General features: G+C 30.1%; 2 protein-coding genes across 17 annotated transcripts; both read left to right on the forward strand.

The window, feature by feature from the left end:
* The first annotated feature begins 13,081 nt into the window (after positions 1-13,081).
* Positions 13,082-17,711, forward strand: LOC102665522 (disease resistance protein RPV1). 16 transcript variants are annotated; one of them, XM_014768288.3, is made up of 6 exons: positions 13,082-13,955; positions 14,626-15,574; positions 15,680-15,837; positions 15,979-16,075; positions 16,263-16,500; positions 17,099-17,711. In XM_014768288.3, the coding sequence occupies exons 1-3, from the start codon at positions 13,480-13,482 to the stop codon at positions 15,737-15,739; spliced, it is 1,485 nt and encodes a 494-aa protein (XP_014623774.1). In that variant the 5' UTR covers positions 13,082-13,479; the 3' UTR covers positions 15,740-15,837; positions 15,979-16,075; positions 16,263-16,500; positions 17,099-17,711. The 16 variants fall into 16 exon arrangements, with proteins under 16 accessions (XP_014623774.1, XP_040865617.1, XP_040865620.1 ...); XM_041009683.1 differs by having other exon boundaries at positions 14,629-15,574; positions 16,263-16,489; XM_041009686.1 differs by having other exon boundaries at positions 14,626-15,837; positions 16,263-16,442.
* A 1,792-nt stretch (positions 17,712-19,503) lies between these two features.
* LOC547614 (LRR_3 superfamily protein) lies at positions 19,504-23,110 on the forward strand. Its single transcript, XM_014767371.3, is given in 4 exon segments — positions 19,504-20,141; positions 20,508-21,591; positions 21,842-22,695; positions 22,800-23,110. Coding segments are annotated over 3 exon segments (2,367 nt in total). The 5' UTR covers positions 19,504-19,647; the 3' UTR covers positions 22,631-22,695; positions 22,800-23,110.
* The last annotated feature ends 387 nt before the right edge of the window (positions 23,111-23,497 follow it).

Here is a 23,497-nt window from a genome sequence, read left to right on the forward strand (position 1 = left end):
TAAGATTCAAGCTCGAAAGGTTCCTTATACTAAAATACAATATCACATGCTCTTTATTTTATCTTGTTATACAAATTGTGTTTTTTAAAATGTTTTAAAATTATAAATTATTTTATCTTGTTATACAAATTGCGTTTTTTAAAATTATAAATTATTTTATCTTGTTATACAAATTGTGCTTTTTAAAATGTTTTAAAATTATAAATTATGTAGGGAAATGTTAGTAAATATTTGTTTTATAATTTAAAATTTATAAAAATATATTACTTATATTAATTTTATTTTTATAAAATAAAATATTTGTTTTAGAATTTGTTACGTAAAACTAGAATTTCTATCTTTTAGGATTTTGATTATAGTGGGTCAAATTTTTTTTACTTGCAAATCAAGGATAGTTTATTATTTTTTTGGTAACATTAAGTAACTTTGGTTTGTTAAGTTTGTTTGTTTTTTATGCATATTGGCTTCCAACGGTCACAAGCTGTGATAGTTTTATCAAGTTCTCTCTCTCTCAAACAATAATATTTTCCTCTAAATTTCTTCTCTTCATGTTCTTATAAAAAAAAATACTTTTGAGAGAAAAAAGCATTACTGTTCAAAATGTTGTTCTGAAATCCTAAGTTGTAATATCTTTTTAAAAATTGCAATCAAATTCAACTTTTAAAAATTCTCCTTTAAAACTATTTTCCTTTATATATGTTATATTATATTTTTGTCATAATCTAAAGTTATATTACTACTATTATTCTTTTACATCTTCTTCTCATTTATTTTATTTTATTTTCTAACCGATTATAAATTAACTTTGTCGTGTAAACATTAATTTAATGGTTCAGTATGGTGGTTATTCTTGTTTTAAGCATTCTGGGACCCGTGTTCGTCAAACACCATGCACATAATTATTTTACTTCAGATCCAAAACTTGGAACTCCAGCCTCATGTCTTGTGCAACTTGCAAGCAATAAGCCTTGGGATAACTTGGGAAGCATAACAGTAGCAAATTGAATATCATATCGCTCTGTTATTTCACCTTAAAAAAAGAAGCTGCTATCGTTTTCTATGTATAACACTTATTAAAGGAAAGGGTGCATGTGATTACTGTCCTACCTACAATGTTTTTTTAAATTGTGACAATACTCTTCTGTTAATTTGATTAATATGGAATTCACTAGTGCGTTGACTGTGTGATGCATGTAGAGATTTGTTTTAGTCGTAGAGTAATTTTTTACTCTCACCAAAAGGGTCATGTATATAATTAGATGTTTTCTGGTTTTTCATGTAATTTTTATCGTATTTGTGTCCTATTTTGGTTCGAACATTAATTAAATTTTATAATTTTCAAATAATTAATTTAATGAGAAAAATTTCACATATTTAATTAATATAAAAAGGAATTCAAAGTCATGTTCCAAGATCGAAGATGATAAATGTTACTTATGAATCGTTTTACGACTTTTAATAAATAAGAAATCAAATTACAACTTAAAATAAAATAAAAAGATCAATAGAGTAATTTAGCCTATTTATTATTATTATTATAAAAATTTTAAAATTCTATCAAATAAATAAAGATATTGTGCAAGAAACTTTTATACATGGATAAAACTTTATATAAAAATCTATTAGTTTAGTTTTGGTTCTTTTGCTTTTTAAACTTGAGTTGTTTGGTTTTTAACTTTTAAATTTGAGTCATTTTGATATATAGGACTAAAATGACTCAAATTTAAAAGTTAAACAACTAATAAGCTGGATTTTTTAAAGGATAAAGGACTAAAAGTATATCTTAAAAATAAGATAAAGAATTAAAATATAATTTAACTTTTTTCTTCTTTAGCAATGATAAATCTACAACTGCAGTAGATTTATAAAGCTATTTCACATGGATTTCGCATAAGTTCAAAGTAAATTTAATTGAAAAATGATCCAATGATAAATAATTTCATGCAATCGGTTATTGATGATATTTGTAAAAAAAAAAAAAAAAGCATGTTTTTATGTAATTATTTGAGTCGTGAAGGTAGGGAAATGAGCAGGAGAAGGTTCATGACCTGCAAGAAAGAAGAATTGAAGCTTCCCAACTACAAAGATATTGAAATACAAATTAGCAAGGCGAGAGGGAAGCATGGATACATCATACTGGGAATAACAAGAGGATAAAGTCGCAAAAGGAGCACAATTGGATCACTCACACTCAGTGTGAGTGTGCATCACACTAGGTGCGAAAGATAAACACCCACGCTCAACGTGAGCAGTTCAAACTCGTGTGGAGGGGCAGTAATGTAAGAATATTTATACGAAGAATAACACATACTTTATATGAATTAAGAATATTTAATTCCTTTGCTTAATTACACACTCCAGATACTAGGGTTTTCAATGAGGCAAACTCTAGTGAGCAATGAACAATGTGACAACAAATGAAACTAATCTTGTTATTTATTAATCCTAGATACCTTTTATTATGGGCTCAGTGGTTTGACCCACACCATTTTTCACACTAATTATAATTAGGTTTCCGAAGCCAGGCAAGAATTAATTGCATTATTAGTTGGTTCAAGTTTCATCAAATAGATCATAATATTAGTGTATTTTTTGTAAAATAAAATATTATAATTAATTGTAGCCCACAAGAATTTATGGGAAAATTCTAATAAGTAATGCATTCATGTTGAGCGTGAATATGCCACACTCGTTGTGAACGAACAGTCTAAAACAACTTCATAAGCCTGTTATGCGAAAAACATAATAACAAAAGAAAAAGGAGTTTGATCCATAAACAATTTAAAAGGAGGAAAAAAACCTTTTTATGAGTCATTCTTGGATTCCTCTATGGACTTAAAACAAAAAAGAGTCTCAGAATCATTCTTCGCCATTGAAAATGAAAGGCTAAATGTTACTTTTGGTCCTTTATGTTTTACTATTTTTAGTTTTGCTACACTATTTTAAAAATCTTATTTTAGTCCTTTATGTTTTTGAATGATTCCAATTCTTACCAAATTTAGTAGAATTTCCTAACGGTGATGTTCCTCCATGAGCTCTTTCCAATGCGGTGGTGTGGTGCACCTATGAAGACACATTGATGTGACACCCTCTACCCTGATATACATATTTATATAATAAGATACAATGAAATGAGAAATTACATAAAATGATTTTATTCCATAAACATAAAGGAGTTCATGTAGGTAAAAGGTTCACATTCGCGTTAATTACCAAATTAAAAATTTATCAATTAAGGGTATGAAAACATTTCCGACTCAAAACAAAGTCATCCAAAACTTCATATAATTAATACAGAAACTGGTGGCCCAATGTGACACACACACACGCACGCACACAGGCACACACACACACACATCATTTTACCACTAATTGTATAACATCACCTGTCCCAAGGATTCAATAACAAAATCACATTTCACACCTTCACATTAATCACATGTTCAGAACAACACATCTTAAGTACAACACCACAACAAAACAGACCACACACTGGTAAGTGAGGTAACTCTCACTAGGTAAAATTATAGGGAGACCAGTCAGGGTCATGCTATTTTGCGAGAATGCTCCAACCATGTGGGATCGACATAGGCTTAAAGAAGCACTCAAACCGGGTGTATTTACCCCCAAGGCTTAAAGAAGCACTTAAAGAAGCTCTCCTGATTCAGCTCCAACCCAGAAAATATTTTAATACACATACTCTATCTATGAATTATAAAAAAACACACGACTCCTCAATTATTATCAAAATAATTTTGACTCATTGTGCCTCAAAGTGATTAAACTCATCAGGATCCCATAGTGGATCTCATCACAATACTTGTCGGACATTAACTCGTCACTCTTAAAGGATCTTACAGTCATGTGATTGTACGGTTCATAACTCACAACTCAATGCGTACAATATCTCAATACACATGTATTTTACAATTCAACAGATACTCAATTTATCACATACACTCAATCCCAATCACAATCACATTATTATAATCCAAAAGCAACATGTTATCACACCTCAAGAATCATACACACATCACATAGTAGTAATATATACATGGCACAAACACAGACTTTACCTACGAACTATGCAATACACACAATTACTCAATTTTTTTCAAAATCATTTTAACTCGTCACGCCTCAAAGTGATTTCACTCGTTGGGTTCCCACAGTGGATCCCATCACAATACTCGGTGTGTATTAACTTGTTGCTCTTAAAGAGTCTTATAGTTGTGTGATTGTATAGTTCATGGCTCACAACTTAATGCATACAAAATCTCAATACATATGTATCTTATAATCCAACACATACTCAATTTGTCACTTACACACAATCATATACACATCACACAATAGTAATATTTGCATGACACAAGATATATATATATATATATATATATATATATATATATATATATATATATATATATATATATATATATATATATATATATTAAATTTAATTATATTATTTTCAATTAAAAAGAGTTTATTTTAATATAACATTACAATATCTTTTTCAATCTACCGCAATATGCAAAACAAACACAAAGGAATTTTTTCTTTTACCATTTATTCTTTATCAAAGTATGCTAGATTCAAATATAAACTCAAAATGAAAATTAACTAGTAAAGACATCATACTAATCATTCAGTTTCCTCAATTCACGCTAATTAGAAGAAGAAAAAACCTAATTTCTAGGATTCACACTCAACATAAGAACACATCAATTTCATAGTAATTTTACGTCAGTACATCAATTGACTCATCAACATATATAATTCATAGTTATAATTGTAAAGATAGAATCAAAATTGTAAAAATACCCCAAAACACATCTCAATTGATCCTCTAAGGATCTATACACATGTTCTCACTACTCCCCAACTGTGAATAACTTATCATTTACCTCTAAGAGGGCTCATGCTTGTAGTCTGACAGCGATAGCAGCATCTCTAACAATTTCCTAAGATTATTTTGAGAATAATTGAGGAGTCGTGTGTTTTTTATAGTTCATAGATATAGTCTGTGTGTTAAAATATTTTCTAGGTTGGACTATGATTTAAACCTAGATTCAGATTGAAGTCATTTTCCACGTCTTTCAAAGATTCAAAGATTGCTATGATAACCATGTCTTTAAAAGATTCCTAAGATTGAAGTCATTTTTCGCGTCTCTAACAATTTCCTTAGATTCCTAAAGCTTTTCCTCTAGTTGCTCTGCTATGATTTCCAGGTGTTAAAGAGAAAGAGAAGGGATTAGAGTCTCAATTTCACTGTTTATATGCAAGAGACATTTCTCTTTCTATAGACATTATTTTGCAAATCCCAACACTGGGAATGCGAGAAAATGAGTTCCGTAGGTAGTATCCAAATTTCAGGCCGATCCAACGATTATCAAATCCGAGATTATAGTTTTACTAGGACATATTTGGATGTATACATAACAAAAAAGGTTTTATGAGAGGAAGAAAGAGGAACGGATTTGGGAGGAAGGAAGAGTGTAGAGGTGTATGGTAATTGTAAAAACTGGTATAATATGTTTCTATTTATAACTAGGGTATTCTAAGGCTATTACTTACTCTATTTTTCTTTATTTTATTATTTTATAAAAAAACTCTATTTTATTCTTTCATTAAATAAATAACCAATTAAAACATCCATTTATTTTCTAAAGCATCATTTTACTCTATTTATTTTTAAATAAAACCCTTTTCAATTTATTTTACGAAAAATGAGGTGTTACGACTGATGGTCAAGTTAGAAGCAAAGGAATAAAGAGTAGGTATCAAGAGTAGGGTTAGAATAGAAGTTGGTTACCTAGAATCTTATGACTCCTCTTATAGTGGTGAAATTAAGTTCATAGGCTTAATGCCCTAATTAGATATATAAGTAATATCTTATCTTATCTCCATAGGCTTAATTCCCTATTTAGATATTATAAGTAAGATAAGATTATATCTTATCTTATCTTATTGATAATATGTATTGGATCTACCTTAATCTTTCATTGTATAATTAGTAGAGATAAACTTTTTCTCTTCTTGATATAGATGAGGTGACTTTAATGAACTAAATAAGATATCTACTCCGTCAGTCATTGAATATGAAGGCTTATTGACTCCGAGTAGTACAATTCCATTTTTGTCCTTTTATCAACTTATTTCTTAGAATCATACATTCTTAGTTCCAGGCCTTACAAATTTTTTCATTCTCGAGATCAAAGATTGTCCCAAAAAAGTTCGTTTCCCTTATATTGGGAGGAGGACCTCGAGCACAACTTTTTCCTCTTTTTCAATTAAAAAGAGTTTATTTTAATATAACATTACAATATCTTTTTCAATCTACCGCAATATGCAAAACAAACACAAAGGAATTTTTTCTTTTTACCATTTATTCTTTATCAAAGTATGCTAGATTCAAATATAAACTCAAATGAAAATTAACTAGTAAAGACATCATACTAATCATTCAGTTTCCTCAATTCACGCTAATTAGAAGAAGAAAAAACCTAATTTCTAGGATTCACACTCAACATAAGAACACATCAATTTCATAGTAATTTTACGTCAGTACATCAATTGACTCATCAAACATATATAATTCATAGTTATAATTGTAAAGATAGAATCAAAATTGTAAAAATACCCCAAAACACATCTCAATTGATCCTCTAAGGATCTATACACATGTTCTCACTACTCCCCAACTGTGAATAACTTATCATTTACCTCTAAGAGGGCTCATGCTTGTAGTCTGACAGCGATAGCAGCATCTCTAACAATTTCCTAAGATTATTTTGAGAATAATTGAGGAGTCGTGTGTTTTTTATAGTTCATAGATATAGTCTGTGTGTTAAAATATTTTCTAGGTTGGACTATGATTTAAACCTAGATTCAGATTGAAGTCATTTTCCACGTCTTTCAAAGATTCAAAGATTGCTATGATAACCATGTCTTTAAAAGATTCCTAAGATTGAAGTCATTTTTCGCGTCTCTAACAATTTCCTTAGATTCCTAAAGCTTTTCCTCTAGTTGCTCTGCTATGATTTCCAGGTGTTAAAGAGAAAGAGAAGGGATTAGAGTCTCAATTTCACTGTTTATATGCAAGAGACATTTCTCTTTCTATAGACATTATTTTGCAAATCCCAACACTGGGAATGCGAGAAAATGAGTTCCGTAGGTAGTATCCAAATTTCAGGCCGATCCAACGATTATCAAATCCGAGATTATAGTTTTACTAGGACATATTTGGATGTATACATAACAAAAAAAGGGTTTTATGAGAGGAAGAAAGAGGAACGGATTTGGGAGGAAGGAAGAGTGTAGAGGTGTATGGTAATTGTAAAAACTGGTATAATATGTTTCTATTTATAACTAGGGTATTCTAAGGCTATTACTTACTCTATTTTTCTTTATTTTATTATTTTATATAAAAAAACTCTATTTTATTCTTTCATTAAATAAATAACCAATTAAAACATCCATTTATTTTCTAAAGCATCATTTTACTCTATTTATTTTTAAATAAAACCCTTTTCAATTTATTTTACGAAAAATGAGGTGTTACGACTGATGGTCAAGTTAGAAGCAAAGGAATAAAGAGTAGGTATCAAGAGTAGGGTTAGAATAGAAGTTGGTTACCTAGAATCTTATGACTCCTCTTATAGTGGTGAAATTAAGTTCATAGGCTTAATGCCCTAATTAGATATTATAAGTAATATCTTATCTTATCTCCATAGGCTTAATTCCCTATTTAGATATTATAAGTAAGATAAGATTATATCTTATCTTATCTTATTGATAATATGTATTGGATCTTACCTTAATCTTTCATTGTATAATTAGTAGAGATAAACTTTTTCTCTTTCTTGATATAGATGAGGTGACTTTAATGAACTAAAATAAGATATCTACTCCGTCAGTCATTGAATATGAAGGCTTATTGACTCCGAGTAGTACAATTCCATTTTTGTCCTTTTATCAACTTATTTCTTAGAATCACTACATTCTTAGTTCCAGGCCTTACAAATTTTTTCATTCTCGAGATCAAAGATTGTCCCAAAAAAGTTCGTTTCCCTTATATTGGGAGGAGGACCTCGAGCACAACTTTTTCCTCTCACCAAACATGTTGTCACACCTTGCAGTAAGTGAATCTTGTCCTATATTAAGGCTTTGTTTGAAAAAATTAGCTGATAAGCTTGTAAGGTATAAGGTAGAAGTTGAAAAGCTGAAAGCTTATAAGCTAGCATATTTAATTGAAAGTATTTGGAAAGTCTAACTAATAAATGTCAAATGATAAAAAATGACATATTTACTATTTTTATATTTGAATTTATTTCTAATAACTTATATTCTTAAAGAATTGGATAATTTCTAAATTTTGTATTTTAAGAAAATGATAAAGATTTGATGATTTTACTCATACTGTTTAAACTCAATTTTAAAAAAAAAGTAAAATTAAATGAAATAAACTTTATTAGAATTATATTATTTAAAATCTTTTTTACATTAAAATAAGTTAATAATAATATTATTTTAAAACAAAAAAAGTGTTTTCTTTATATTTTTAAACATTTTTTTTCTATTTATACAAGAATAGTTTTAATTATATGTCTCTCACTTGCATGACTATGAAATATAATACAAATCAAAGTTTCTATTTAAAACTAATCATATATATTTGAAATTATGTTCAAATTAGGTTATATAATAAAAAACATAAAAATAATTCCACAAATAATTATAAAGTTAATATGATTCAAATGATTTTTAACCTTAAGGAATTGTGTGACGATAACAATTGACGAGTTGACTATCGCGTACTTATAAGAATGATAGATTAGATAATATGAATTTTCTAAACAATAAAAAAAGTAGGATTTTTTTTCAGTAGAATAAAAGGATAAAATAGAATTTCAATAAAATGATAAAGAAAAAATTAAGAAAAAAAATTAATAACTTAAACTAACTTATTTTCCATATATTACTTTAAGTAACTTATCAAAAGAAGCTACTAAAATAATTTTGTGTATTAAACATATTTATTTTGATCAAAATAGCTTATAAACTTGTCAAATGGGTTTATAAGCTACTCAAAAATCTTATTAAGCATAGACTAAAATAAATATTCCTATTAAATTGTGGTTGGTTTATAGTTTGTGGGATTTGACATCCCCACTTCATGCTTTCTCAAGTGGACTTTTGATAATTGGTTTAACCCCAAATCCTTCATGGTAAACCCTTTATTCCTAATTATGAACCCTAATCCTTTAAGCGAGAAAATTAGTCATGAGGTGTATGGTTATTGAATTGGAACTGTCTAAATCCCTATTCCCCAATTGCAAGATTTGGATTACAAAACAATTTCTTAATGAGTGTTAATCGTGATAAAACTTTAAGCGCAAATTCAATAACTAATTCAAAATAAAAGAAATAGTACTCAAAAGGAAAATCAATTACAAAAATTCCAACCAATATAATTACAATAAATTCAAACCAAGTTTGAAACTTTCTTTCTGAATTTGATCTGGTCTGATTAAATTGAATTTCTAAAGAATTAGAATAGTTTTGAGTTTTATCGAGATGAGTTTGTAAATTTTATGAATTAATAGGTAGAAGAGATATGGAAAATTGTAATTTATTTACTCAGTTTTGTATGATCTTCTACTGATAAAGAGAATATGAGATAAAACCTTTAATTTTATATGAGTTTCTGATTTGAAGTTAACAGTTTCTCTAAATGACTAATGTATGGGATGGTGGTATTTGAGAGCGTGAATTAACTGAGATACCTCATCCTTGGATTAACTATGTATTTAGGTCCTTAACTTTTTAAACTTTTTATTTTTTAGTCCCTAAAAAAAACCTAACCAGTTTTAAATCTTGTTTTCTTTTTTGTTCCCGCGGTTAAAAAATTCCATTATGTGCTGAGGTGGCGGTTAGTTTTTAAATATTTTGTGACAATTCGATATTGGAGGATAAACCGCCAGAAATTGCTTCTTTGATAGGCACACGCTAGATCCACTTTGAAATGGACTCAAACAAACAATATCGTTCCAAAAAAAATTCAATTGAATCAACATATATCCATGGTTATCAAACTCTTGTATTAACTCACTAATTATTACGAGTTTACGACTTCACTTGTCCTCCACGAGTTGACTCTTGAGTAAACTCTTTTTTAGTAGATTTTAGACAAACTCTATAAACTCTAAGTAAACTTGATTCTATCGAGTTTACCATCGAGTCAACGAGTTAGCAAGTTAAAAAATTAGACCAAAATGTAAGTCATTTTTCATTGTTTTCTATTTATTTAGCATCAACATACCTTTATTTAACGTGTTATTCTCAAATACAAAATTCTCACCTTTAATAATATCAAACTCTTATTATCTACTAACATCAAACCCTTTGTGAGAATAATATACCATTACTATAATCTCTACAAGTTATTATCTAGGAGTGATGAGTTATTACTAGAATTGATTATTTAAATATTCTAAACTTCATGATTTATTGTTTTGTTTTATTATATTGTTGAAATGTTTAATTAGTATGTTATTTGTAAATATTTTATTATTATTTTTATATGAAATAGACTCTTACGAGTTTATCAGAGTTTATGGAACTCTCACGAATTTATGTAAACTTTCGAGTTTGAGTTTGATAACCTTGCGCACATTGTCATGAAAAAAGTTCACCATTTCAGAACACACAAAAAATCAAGCAATCACTACAGGATGTTTGGGTTTTTAGTTCGCGACGCTGGTGGAGGTGCTCAATGGTGCAAGATCTCAAAATGAGGCCGTTCTACAAAACTAGAAAACGTTGAGTTTAGATAGTGCAAGATCTCAAAATGAGGCCGTTCTACAAAACTAGAAAACGTTGAGTTTAGATATCTTGTGTGACCTAGAAATTTCAGATTTCAAACAAGGGATTCACCGTTATGCAAATTCCCCAAATTTCAGATTATTTTGAAATCAAAGGAGAAGGGTGCGATACTCCTAAATGAACACAAGCAGAAGAAGTCACCTTCAAATGGCAACGCTACAGAAATTCAGCACCACGCCATCCAGTGCGGCGCGTTGCAGAGCCCCGTGGTGCATCTCCACCATCGGAAAACCACCCTGAGGCTGCTCAGCCGCCATCGAGAATCGACGCTCCGGCCAGAGTATCTGTCGGGGAAGAAAACAAGCGAGGATCAGGTGCGGCGACACTCACAAATCTGTTTAATGTTATAAATCATTTTAAATAGCATTAATGGAAAATCCTTCGTAATGTTAAATATGACCAAATCCAATCAATGATTATTGTTAGGTGTAACTTTCTATCAATGATTGATGTTAGTCCAACTGAACATAACATAATTAATACTAACAAATTTTGATTCGAATAATAATGATAGGTATGAAGCCATGAATGACTAGGCCAATTATACAAATTAAAGTTTATCCAATAAATATATAAAATATTAAATTTTACATGAAATATTCATTTTGTGTGTTTTTTAATATGATTCAAAAATATATAATAAGTATACATTTACGTAGAAGGTAAACTACCAATATTCTTTCTAAAAGAATTAAGATTATAAATGTTAATTATTAGTTTCACATGCCCCCAAAAATCTTTATCAATTTATAATAAAAATTGACATTAACTTTCTTTTTACGAAATTTGTTATGTTCTAAAATTTACTAATTAAAGTAAAATAAATTATAGTACTTAACAAATTATCTTTCACAACAATAATAGTGAATAACTATTGAAGGAGAAAGTTTGTTTTTTAAAGGGTTACAGAACGACCATGGTTAGATCTGTGCACTCAAGATTAAAAGCACAGTGGAACCTCACAAACTGTGGTAAGAAAAACAAAGAGAAAATAAATAAAAGATACACAGAGAGTATTATGAGGAAAACAATGATAGAAAATTTATGTGTATCAATATTTAAGTTATCAATCATTTATATAATGTTTATAAATTTGTTTCACAAAAGTTAATAAATAACCTTTAATCATCAAATTTGATATAATCAAATGGATATAAAGAGAAGAGTATTAAGTCATTGATTACAAATACAATTATACATACCTTTTAAAATAACAACAATTTCCCTTTTAAATAAAAATACTATTAAAATAAATAACGCTCAAATATTTTCTCTAAAAAGAATAAAGTATTATTATCTTTGTAATAAAAACTATACAATATAAAATATTTTATCAAAAATAGAAAAAAAATTAACACTAAATATCTTTATTTCTACATAAAAATATCAAATAAAAACAATTATTTGATCCCACTACAACACCATTAATCTGCCCTGCATACTAGACTTGGCCCATTAAAACGATGGAGTTCAAGTCTTGTGATAAAAAAAATATAATTAAAAGGGAAGAATCTTACACAAAGTAATCAATTAGGTTGTTTAATAAAGACTAATTATTTATAAAATTGATTAATGTTTCATACTAATAATATGATTAAAAAAATATAATCAACAACTATTATTAATTGTAACTTTTGATATATGGTTTATATTAGTTGAAGTAAAGTGTATATATATATATATATATATATATATATATATATATATATATATATATATATATATATTATATAATATAAATTTTTAAAAAATTTGTTTTTAAACTTAAATTTTTTTATTGATCAACATCCCTTAAAAACAAGAGTGTTAATGGCTTGGTTTGGTTCGATTTTTATATATATATATAAAAGTTATTTAAACAAAACTTAAAAAAAATATGCAATTTTATTTTACTTTAAAATAAAATTCAAATTAAACCAAATCAATATTTTATGGTTTAGTTTGATTTAATTTTGGCAATTTTCAAAAAATATTATTTTATTAAAATTTATTTACTTTCTTTTCATATTTTAAATAAAAAATACATTAACAAATATTATTAACAATTTAGAAAATTTATTAATATGCTAAATCTTTTACAATAAAATTTTACAAACTTTTATTTATTTTAGACCAAAAATTCTTAAAAAAAGAGAATAATATATATTATAAAAGTTTTATTATAAAAATAAAAATTTTATATACATAATACTATAGAAATATTGTGAATATAAAATGATACACACATAGAATATATAATGCTAACGTAATAACGCTAAGGTAACGGGTTACATCGATTTCAATTGATTTTAACAACATAAAACTGAACCAATAAATTTGAAAAAAATATCATCCAAATAAATTTTTTAAAAAAATCAATTTATTTTAATTTTCGATTTTATTTTGGATCACTTTGAATTTGATCCCCCAAACTTAAAAATACAAAAAGGTTAAAGATTAAAAATACAGTGAAGCCGGAATAAAAAGCCATTTTATTATGACCTGAAAATTGAAATAGCCCAACAAGGGCACAATGAGTTAGACCAAAATCACGGTGTCCAAGTAGATTCAGCCGCTCTTCCTTCCTCCCCCGAACACTATAACCATATAATGCAAAGCTTTAGACGCTGGGTTGAGCCAAAAGCCTTCAGATACGACGTGTTCCTGAGCTTCAGGGGCTGGGATATCCGCTTCAGCTTCACCGGCTTCCTCTACAAGGGCCTCTTCGACCACGGATTCCGCACCTTCATGGACGACCGTGAGATCGACAAAGGCTCCCAAATCCCCCAAACCCTCCGCGAGGCGATCGAGGACTCTAGGGTTTTCATCGTCGTCCTCTCTGCCAACTTCGCCTCTTCCTCCTTCTGCCTGGACGAAGTTGTCCTCATCCTCCAAGAGTTCGCCAAGGGTAAGGGTCGCTGGATTTTGCCGGTTTTCTACTACGTGGATCCGTCTCATCTCGCTGATAGTGATTCCTATAAACGGGCATTGGAGGATCAGACCGAGTGGTTTGACTCCCAGAGGATACAAATATGGAAGACTGCTTTGAGTAAATTGGCTACCTTTTCAGGCTTACGACTCATTCGGTATCCCATCTTACCATTTTTTTTTGTTTAATTGATCATTCCCTATCATTTTCCACCTTATCTTTTTTATTTCTTATAATTATTAATAATTGAATTTTTTAATTCCAAAAGTTTATATTTTTATTCCGATCAAATTCTTTAACTAATATAGTTAAATAAATTTAACGAATAGAACTTATTATGAATTAAAATGTAAATTTCATTGTAGGAACTAAAAATATAAGTTTGAAACTACATGAACTATAATTAAACGTTTTTTTTATGATTCTTTATTTTTCAATTGTGTCAACGTTTCAAGTTTAAAGAAATAAATGCCTTTTGGCGTTGAATTAAGAATGTATTGGATTGAGATTTTTAAAAACTATTTTGGCATAAAAAAATTATGTAAATTTTAAATTATTATAAAGAATATAATGATTTATAAGATTTTCTTTCAAAAAAATTTATAATCATGATTTTATTGTTTACATTTTAATGATCTTGTAAGATTTGAAAGAATCTCATTGGAATTTAAAGTTACAAGTCAATGAAAAAAATAACAACAAAATATATTTTTAAATCTTAATCCAATACATTTGGTTGGTAAATCATTGTATATCTATCCATTCAGGTAAACCTATAAATGTCATCCATGAGTTATTTAGTGTAATGACTTCACCTTAACTCCCAGCAGGAACGGGAGTATACTTGAATACCAGTATATTGAGCTTATCCTTAAAGAGGTTTCTAGACATGTTACTTGTCCAGTTGGACTAAGTCATCGGATGTCAAAAGTTAACAAGCTTTTGTTCTCTGGATCCGATGTTGGAGTCCACATGGTAGGGATATGTGGAGAGGCTAGAATAGGTAAAACAACAGTAGCTCGTGGAGTTTACAACTTCAACTCTGACACTGGATTTGATCACTATTGCTATTTTTATAACGTGGGGGATATTTTAAGTCAGTCTAGATTTGTCAATGAAGGAATGGCAATACTCAACCAGAAAAAGGTTTTTGCAATTTTTGAAGATATTAACGATTCCAAGCAGTTGAAAAACATTATTGAACTAGCTTATCAGTTTGGTTCTGGCAGCAAAGTCATCATTACAGCTCGGAATAAAGGTTTGCTTCAAAGTCATGGGATTGAAAGCATATATGAAGTAGAAAGGTTCAGTAAGACAGAAGCTTTTCAATTGCTTATTTTGAAAGCTTTTAATTCTATAAGTGTTAGTGCTGATTATGTGACCATCTTTAACCGTGTCGAGACTTATGCTCTTGGTCATCCGTGGACTTTGGAAGTAATCGGTTCCAACTTGAGTGGAAAATCAGTAGAAAATTGTGAATCTGCATTACTTAAGTACGAATCAATAACAAATAGAGACATCCGAAAGATACTAGAAGAAAGCTTTAATGCTTTGGAGAAATGCCAGCAGGAGATGTTAATTCACATTGCATTGAAACTCAAAGAACTTGAATTGGGAGTGGTTGAAGACGAACTTTGTAATTATTATAAAGTCTGTCCCAAAAAAGATATTAGAGTTTTGCTTGATAAATCTCTTATAAAGATTAATGAGCACGGTCAGGTGACATTGCATCCCTCTACACAGGACATGATTAGAGATAAAATTACACGTTTTGAGGTAAGAATGTTTTGGATGTTTTGGTTATGTCTTTGACCTTGATATATGTCCTTTAATAGTGAAGAAACATTGTTTGGCCATGTAACTTTGTATACGATGGAATAGGAATATGGCAAGCAAGAAATCCAACCTGTCTCAAAGAATGGAAGCATGATTGGGATTTGATGGAATTGGAATATAAATTACCATATCATCATTGTCGTTCCTCCTCTTCTTAGGATGCTTTATGAGGCCATTTTAGATCCACTCCCTTCTTTTTTGAGGTAAACATAAACATTCCATATGGTGGCAAAGTATATTAAGGTTTTGAAAAATGATATGATTATTTTTTTATGTTTTGTTGAATCAAATAATTACATCAATATAGTGTTATTGCTTGTTTAGTTGTATAATTTATTTTTTAGGCTATGTAACATGGACACGGGCAGAGTAAGTCAAATGAAATAAAGATAAGCAACATCACATGCTACACAAAGTTGTATTGGTATTGGAACCATTCCTGTAAGTTGTCTTTAAACATCAAAAGCCAAGTGAATTTTCAAAAAAATTATTATTATGATGATCATTTTGTATTTTAAGTTGTTTTCATAAATTGAATTTTAAAAAATCAATTTTTTTAATGAGTTGTGTCCTATTAAGTGTCAAGCCAAATTTTGGTGTTGGCTAAGTGCCCAAGTTGATATTACAGGTCTCAGTGAGCAGTGTCCGACACGACTTTTATGGGTGTTGGAGTGCGCATTTTAAATGTTTCCAACACTGCAATCAGAAGGGTCACAGCGGCAGAGAAAAATGTTTTTATACTAGAATTAAGGCTGCACAACCAGAAAAAATCAACAACAATATGGACAAAATTCCACCGTACTCAACTGTACTTTCCTACTGCTGTACCAGTCGAGTTAATAATCTGTTGTTCCTGTTAGTCACTGGTTAATATTTTTTTCCTTCTCTCTGTTTATTGTGCTTTATCTTGAAGTTTACATTTCAGTGTGTTGACCTAAGGAGTAATTTGATTTTAAAATGCTAACATGCAAGTGTTTTGCTTCATTAGGTGAGAATATATTTTATGCTATTGTTAATTATAGACCCGGAATGATATGCCAATACAGTTCAATTCATGATTCATAAAATAGCCCTTCCAATTATGATTTGGATCCCTATTAAATAATCATGCTTTTGATACTCCGTGATAAAACTGGTTTCCTTCTTATTTCTCAAATTCTTCAAATGTTTAATAATTCAAAATTACAAATAGATTAAGTTTTCTCCTTTAGTATTTACATTATTTCCTGTATATCTTCTGTGCATCAAATGGGTGTTACTCTAATTTTCCTTGAGGGGAAATCAATGGTGATATGTTAGAACTATGAGGAAGGGGGAGTTAATTACTACAGTTAGGATATTGATTAGTTAGTCAAGGGGTTAGTTAGTTAGAAGAATTTTCTTTCCTATTTTCTGTTCTTTTACAATGAAGAAATTCCATCTTTCTTTTCCTTTCTTCTATTTTCTAATTTCGGTTCTTAACAGGTCCCCATGGAGAGCCACTGTTAGAGATGAAGGAAGTGCAAATTTGGGCTAAGAAGGTGGAGCTACCAGTGTTCATGGAGGAGAAACCCAATTGGTTTGATTGCTAGGGTTTAAAAATTCTGAGGTACAAGAAATTCCTTCATTCTATAAGCTGCAATATGCATTCATAAGCTTGGAAGGTGCTGTGACACATTGGTTCTACATTTGGAACCAAAAGAACCCTGATTCAGATTGAAGTCATTTTCCATGGCTTTGATCAAAAGATTCAAAGATTGCTATGATAAGCACGTCTTTAAAAGATTGAGTATCTTGAAGTAAGAAGAGTAAACTGAGATGAAAACCTGCACTGAAGAAATGGAGACTTCCACAATGTTCTTGAAAGGGAGGACAAACAATGAATCTCAGCTTAAGCAAATGTTGCAGCAGTTGGTGAAGAATCAATTAGTCAAACAAGAACTTGATGGGTCATTGGAGGACAAACTATGAATCTCAGTTTAAGCGTAGTTATGAGAGGCAGTCAATTCGCATAGGTTGCGACATCATACATGAAAAATATACATTACACACACACACACAATCTCTACTAATAAATTCGTGTTTGATTGATAATCAATTGATGCATTGAATATATGAATTTATTGTACTTTTTTATGGTCAAATTTTATTATAATAAATTACATTAATCATCACTTTATCAATTCAAATTTAATTCAATCAAATAAAATTATTTTATCATTATATTTATTCTACATGTGATTTATCTCTCCCTCTCTTCTATTTTTTAGTTTTATTTACATACAACAAAAATTGTCTATAAAATGATAAGAATATATAATTGATATTTTCTAATTAAATATGCATTTTAAATTCTAAATTGAAATAACTTTTAAAATTTCTTATTATAATAAAATAAAATATCGATTGAGTAATATAATTATTAATTTAATATATAATATTTGTTAATATTTTTATTTATGTGCAACCATTTAATTACAAAATTTAGAAAATATATTTTATCCTTTAATTAAAATATTATGAATATATATATATATATATATATATATATATATATATATATATATATATATATATATATATATATATATATATAGTAAATTGTTTCTTAGTTAAAAATAGAATGCATAATTAAGAATGACAAAAAAAAAAAAAATCATACTTACATATTTGCTGATAAATTTTGGAGTAGATACTAAATGAGTATCACGTGGATAGGTAATAAACAATGCCATATTTCCACTACTGATTTGTTAATGGACAAAGGGTCATATATCATGTTATCCGTACTTGCATATACGTGTTACCATTATAATATTAAAATAGTTAAATATTCTTTTTTTATTAAGCTTAAATATGTAAATATTTTTTATTTGGAATCATATTTTAATCTATTTTTATTTGAGTTCATATTTTATAAAGTAATTTTTAGATAATTTTATTTGGAATTCATAAAATTTATTTATTTAGAATTATTTATGGACATTTTCAACTATGTAGATGATAGAATATTTGAATAATTTTAGTTGTAATAATTAATTTTTTTTCAAAAAAATATTAAGATAGATAAAAATTTAATAAAATATTTTAAAACAATCTTTTTTTTGCAAAAATATCAATGGATACTCAGAGATATCTTGGGATATTAAAAAAAAATTCACATGTATATTACCTACACTTGCCCGCCCGCCCATTGGTCCTTGACAAATACTAGTCCCGATTTTGGGAGCTACTTTGTATGAATACTTGTCAACAAAAAAAGTATTTTCCTTAAAATAAAGAACTACAATATTAATAATACTAGTTAAAAAAACGAACTATAAAATTGTGGCTTTTGTACCAAAATGGTGCAATTTTTTCTATAAATTACCAAAATGGATAAATTAAAAAAAAAACTAAGAAAATTGTCTTTTGACGATTTCAACATGATAAAAATGCTTTCAAAGATGATTTCACCTTTTCAATTTTTATTTTTTATAAAATAATTTTCAATGTTTTTTAACAACACAAATTAATTATAAAACCACCACAAATTACATAAGATACCAACCTATGTTCATTTTATGGCGGTTAAATAAGTAATTTTTTTAAATAAAATAAAAAATGAAAAAGTGAAACCGTCATTAAAATGCATAGTTTCTTCCTGTTATAATTGTTTTTTAGACATAATTTATCCATCTCCGTAATTTTTTTTAAAATTTACCTATTTTGATAATTTATGAAAAAATTACAAATAATTTTAATATGAGACATTTATTTAATATTTGTCTTAATTTCAAGGCGATCGTCCCCTCACAGGTCCACTTTTTCATTTCATCTAGTAAAAATGGTAATAATTTAGAGCATCATTTAATTCGAGTCCAAGTCACTGTTCATGAATTTCGAGATCAAAAGGAAGGGTGGAAATGTCTTTGCAAAGTCCATTTATCTGTTGACATGCGTTCAGGGAGAGAAAAAACATTCAAAATTGCAAGAGTGAGAATCTAGGGTTTTGGTATTGTTGGGTTGGAGCTGAATCCGCGAAAGCTTGTTGGATGGCAGGTTCAGAACGCAGTAGTAGTAGGGTTTGGCACTACGAATTCGACGTTTTCCTCAGCTTTAGAGGAGAAGACACCAGGCTCGGTTTCGTTGGAAATCTCTACAAAGCTCTGACGGAAAAGGGATTCCATACCTTCTTTCGCGAGAAGCTTGTGAGAGGAGAAGAAATCGCAGCATCACCATCTGTGGTGGAAAAAGCAATTCAACATTCAAGAGTTTTTGTTGTAGTGTTCTCTCAGAACTACGCTTCTTCTACACGGTGCTTGGAGGAGCTTCTCAGTATCCTTCGGTTCTCCCAGGATAACCGTCGACCGGTTCTGCCGGTTTTCTATTACGTTGATCCCTCCGATGTGGGACTTCAGACGGGGATCTATGGAGAAGCGCTCGCTATGCATGAGAAAAGATTCAACTCTGAGTCAGACAAAGTCATGAAATGGAGGAAAGCACTCTGTGAAGCTGCTGCCTTGTCTGGTTGGCCTTTCAAACATGGGTAATCTTTTTTTTTTTAATCATTTTTCTCTCTCTTATTTTTTTGTAACTGTTTGTTTCATTTACAAATGTAAAGAGAGGAATATAGGGTTTGTTTGGATAAGTTTTTTCAGAAGCACCTCTAGGAAAAGAAAATAAGAAAAAAATGAAATGAGCTTCTTCGTAAGTAATAATTAGCTTATGCATAAGTTAATCTGTAGAAGTTCTCTTGTATAGCTTTTCTCTAAAAGATGATTTTTAAGTATAAGCTATGGAGAAGCCAATTTCATTTTTTCTTCTTGTTTTCTTGTCCTAGAAAATAGAGGCTCTATTTATTTATATTCCTTCTTGTTAATCTTGAATGAGTTTAATTCATCAAATGGAGCAGGGATGGATATGAATACGAGTTGATTGAGAAGATCGTTGAGGGTGTCTCCAAGAAGATTAACCGCCCGGTTGGCCTCCAGTATCGAATGCTTGAACTGAACGGGCTTCTGGATGCTGCATCTCTCAGTGGAGTCCATTTGATAGGGATATATGGTGTGGGAGGCATTGGTAAAACAACACTTGCTCGTGCACTCTATGATTCTGTTGCTGTTCAATTTGATGCTTTATGTTTCCTTGATGAAGTGAGAGAAAATGCAATGAAACATGGCTTGGTGCATCTCCAACAGACCATTCTTGCTGAAACAGTCGGAGAGAAGGATATTCGACTGCCAAGTGTCAAGCAAGGAATTACACTACTAAAGCAGAGGCTCCAAGAGAAGAGGGTTCTTTTGGTTCTTGATGATATCAATGAGTCAGAGCAGTTGAAGGCACTTGTTGGAAGCCCAGGTTGGTTTGGTCCTGGAAGCAGAGTCATCATTACAACCCGAGACAGACAGTTGCTTGAGAGTCACGGGGTTGAGAAAATATATGAGGTAGAAAATTTAGCCGATGGTGAAGCTCTCGAATTGCTATGTTGGAAGGCTTTCAAAACTGACAAAGTATATCCAGATTTCATTAATAAAATATACCGTGCACTAACTTATGCTTCTGGCCTTCCATTGGCTCTTGAAGTTATAGGTTCAAACTTGTTTGGAAGAGAAATAGTAGAATGGCAATATACCCTAGATCTGTACGAAAAAATACATGATAAAGATATACAAAAGATACTTAAGATATCCTTTGATGCTTTGGATGAACATGAGAAGGATCTTTTTCTTGACATTGCATGCTTCTTCAAGGGATGTAAATTAGCACAAGTTGAATCAATAGTTAGTGGTCGTTACGGTGACAGCTTGAAAGCTATCATTGACGTGTTGCTTGAAAAAACACTTATAAAGATTGATGAGCATGGTCGTGTGAAGATGCATGATTTGATACAACAAATGGGAAGAGAAATTGTTCGACAGGAATCACCAAAACACCCAGGTAATTGCAGTAGGTTATGGTCTCCTGAAGATGTAGCTGATGTTTTGTAAGGAAATACGGTGAGTAATACTGATGTCTTTAACCTTACTTTTACGTATTGATTTTTTACCATTACAATTATGCACGTTAGATGACATCGCATTACTTTACAGTTACATTACATTGAGTTTCTACCATTTTATTGACTGTATTATTCACTATTGATTTTTTCCCCTTTATAATTTGTAAACTTCTTGAAATATGCATGTCAATTTCCCTACATACATACATACATGTATTGTGGTTGACTCGTGTTTTTTGTGTTAAAAGGGAACACGTAATATTCAAAGTATAGTTCTAGATTTCTCCAAACCTGAAGAAGTGGTACAATGGGACGGAATGGCCTTCATGAAGATGAAAAACCTCACAACACTTATTATTAGAAAGGAGTGTTTTTCTGAAGATCCGAAAAAACTTCCAAATAGCTTAAGAGTGCTGGAATGGCGGGGTTATCCTTCAAAGTCTTTACCATCTGATTTTCAGCCAGAGAAACTAGCTATATTGAAATTACCTTCTAGCTGCTTTATGTCACTTGAGTTGCCGAAGTTTTCTCACATGAGTGTTTTGAGTTTTGATAAGTTTAAATTTTTAACACAGATACCTGATTTATCTGGCACCCCCAATTTAAAAGAATTATCTTTTGTTTTATGTGAGAATTTAGTTGAAATTCATGAATCGGTTGGATTCCTAGATAAACTTAAAAGCATGAACTTTGAGGGCTGCAGCAAGCTTGAGACTTTTCCACCAATCAAGTTAACCTCTCTTGAAAGCATCAATCTTTCATATTGTTCTAGTCTTGTGAGTTTTCCGGAAATATTAGGAAAAATGGAATACACTGCCATAAGTATATTGCCATAACTTTTCTGACTTCGAAGTTTACAACTACACAGATGTGGAATGGTTCAGTTGCCAAGTAGCATTGTCATGTCAGAACTTGAGGTGTTGAGTATTTCGCAATGTGAAGGACTGCAAAAATCAAAACAGGACAAAGATTTAAAAAATGAGAGATTAATTGTGTCGTCTTCAAATGTGGAACATATTGATTTCCAACAAACATAGAGTTGTTGTCTGCAACAAACTGTAGATCCTTGACTGCCTCGTGTAGGAGAATGTTGCAAAAACAGGTTCATCTTTATTTTTCTTAATTGATTATTTGGTTTGATATTTGATATTCACGTTTTTACTAAACTCTACATGTGTTGCTAAACATATGAACTGTGACTAACAGGAGTTGCACAAGGCTGGAAACAAGAGATTTTGTTTTCCAGGAACTAGGATTCCAGAATGGTCTGAGCATTCTAGTGATATTTATCTGCCTTGCTGGACTCGTGCATAAGCACCCTTTTGGATTTAAATCTATTGTGTCCATTAATGGTGATAAAATGAAGACAGAGTTGCAAGCTAAATGGTTTTATTTTGAGTTCCCAGTATTAACTGATCATATACTTTTGGTGGAAGACAGATAGAATTTCAAATAATGTGGATGAGGTACTTTCGGAAAATGAATGGAAGCATGTGGTGGTCTCTATTGATATTTGATTTCAAATGGAACCCAATAGAACCATTTGTTGTGCAAATTGGACTCCATGTAATCAAGCCAAAAAGTAGCATGGATGATATTCGATTCACTGATCCTTATAAACCAACCATTTTTTAAAGAAAAACATATTGTTGGACATGGGAGTTTCGCAGAGACCATTGTGCAGATGCAGAAAGATTTGGTGTCACTTGATTCATTGCAACCACTTTTAAAAGGGTGGAGAGTGGTATTCATTGCTTCAACCTCTAGACTAAAAGATAATGTCAATTGGGATTCAAATTTGATAGTATCATCCCGGATGAGTAGCACTGCTGGTGTCTAAGGCAGGTTTGCTTGATTTTTTTTTCCCTGTGTGCTATCACTACTAGTAATGACAAGAAAATGTC

This window comes from Glycine max, chromosome 15 (assembly GCF_000004515.6).
Source record: "Glycine max cultivar Williams 82 chromosome 15, Glycine_max_v4.0, whole genome shotgun sequence".
Lineage (NCBI taxonomy): Eukaryota > Viridiplantae > Streptophyta > Magnoliopsida > Fabales > Fabaceae > Glycine > Glycine max.

What these genes read in the sequence shown, in the direction of transcription:
- LOC102665522 (XM_041009678.1), top strand. Translation starts at nt 13,480, where the DNA reads ATGCAAAGCTTTAGACGCTGGGTTGAGCCAAAAGCCTTCAGATACGAC. An exon ending in TCAGGCTTACGACTCATTCG is followed by an intron (nt 13,956 to 14,625) that starts GTATCCCATCTT and finishes CTTAACTCCCAG; the next exon opens with CAGGAACGGGAGTATACTTG. An exon ending in ATAAAATTACACGTTTTGAG is followed by an intron (nt 15,575 to 15,679) that starts GTAAGAATGTTT and finishes ACGATGGAATAG; the next exon opens with GAATATGGCAAGCAAGAAAT.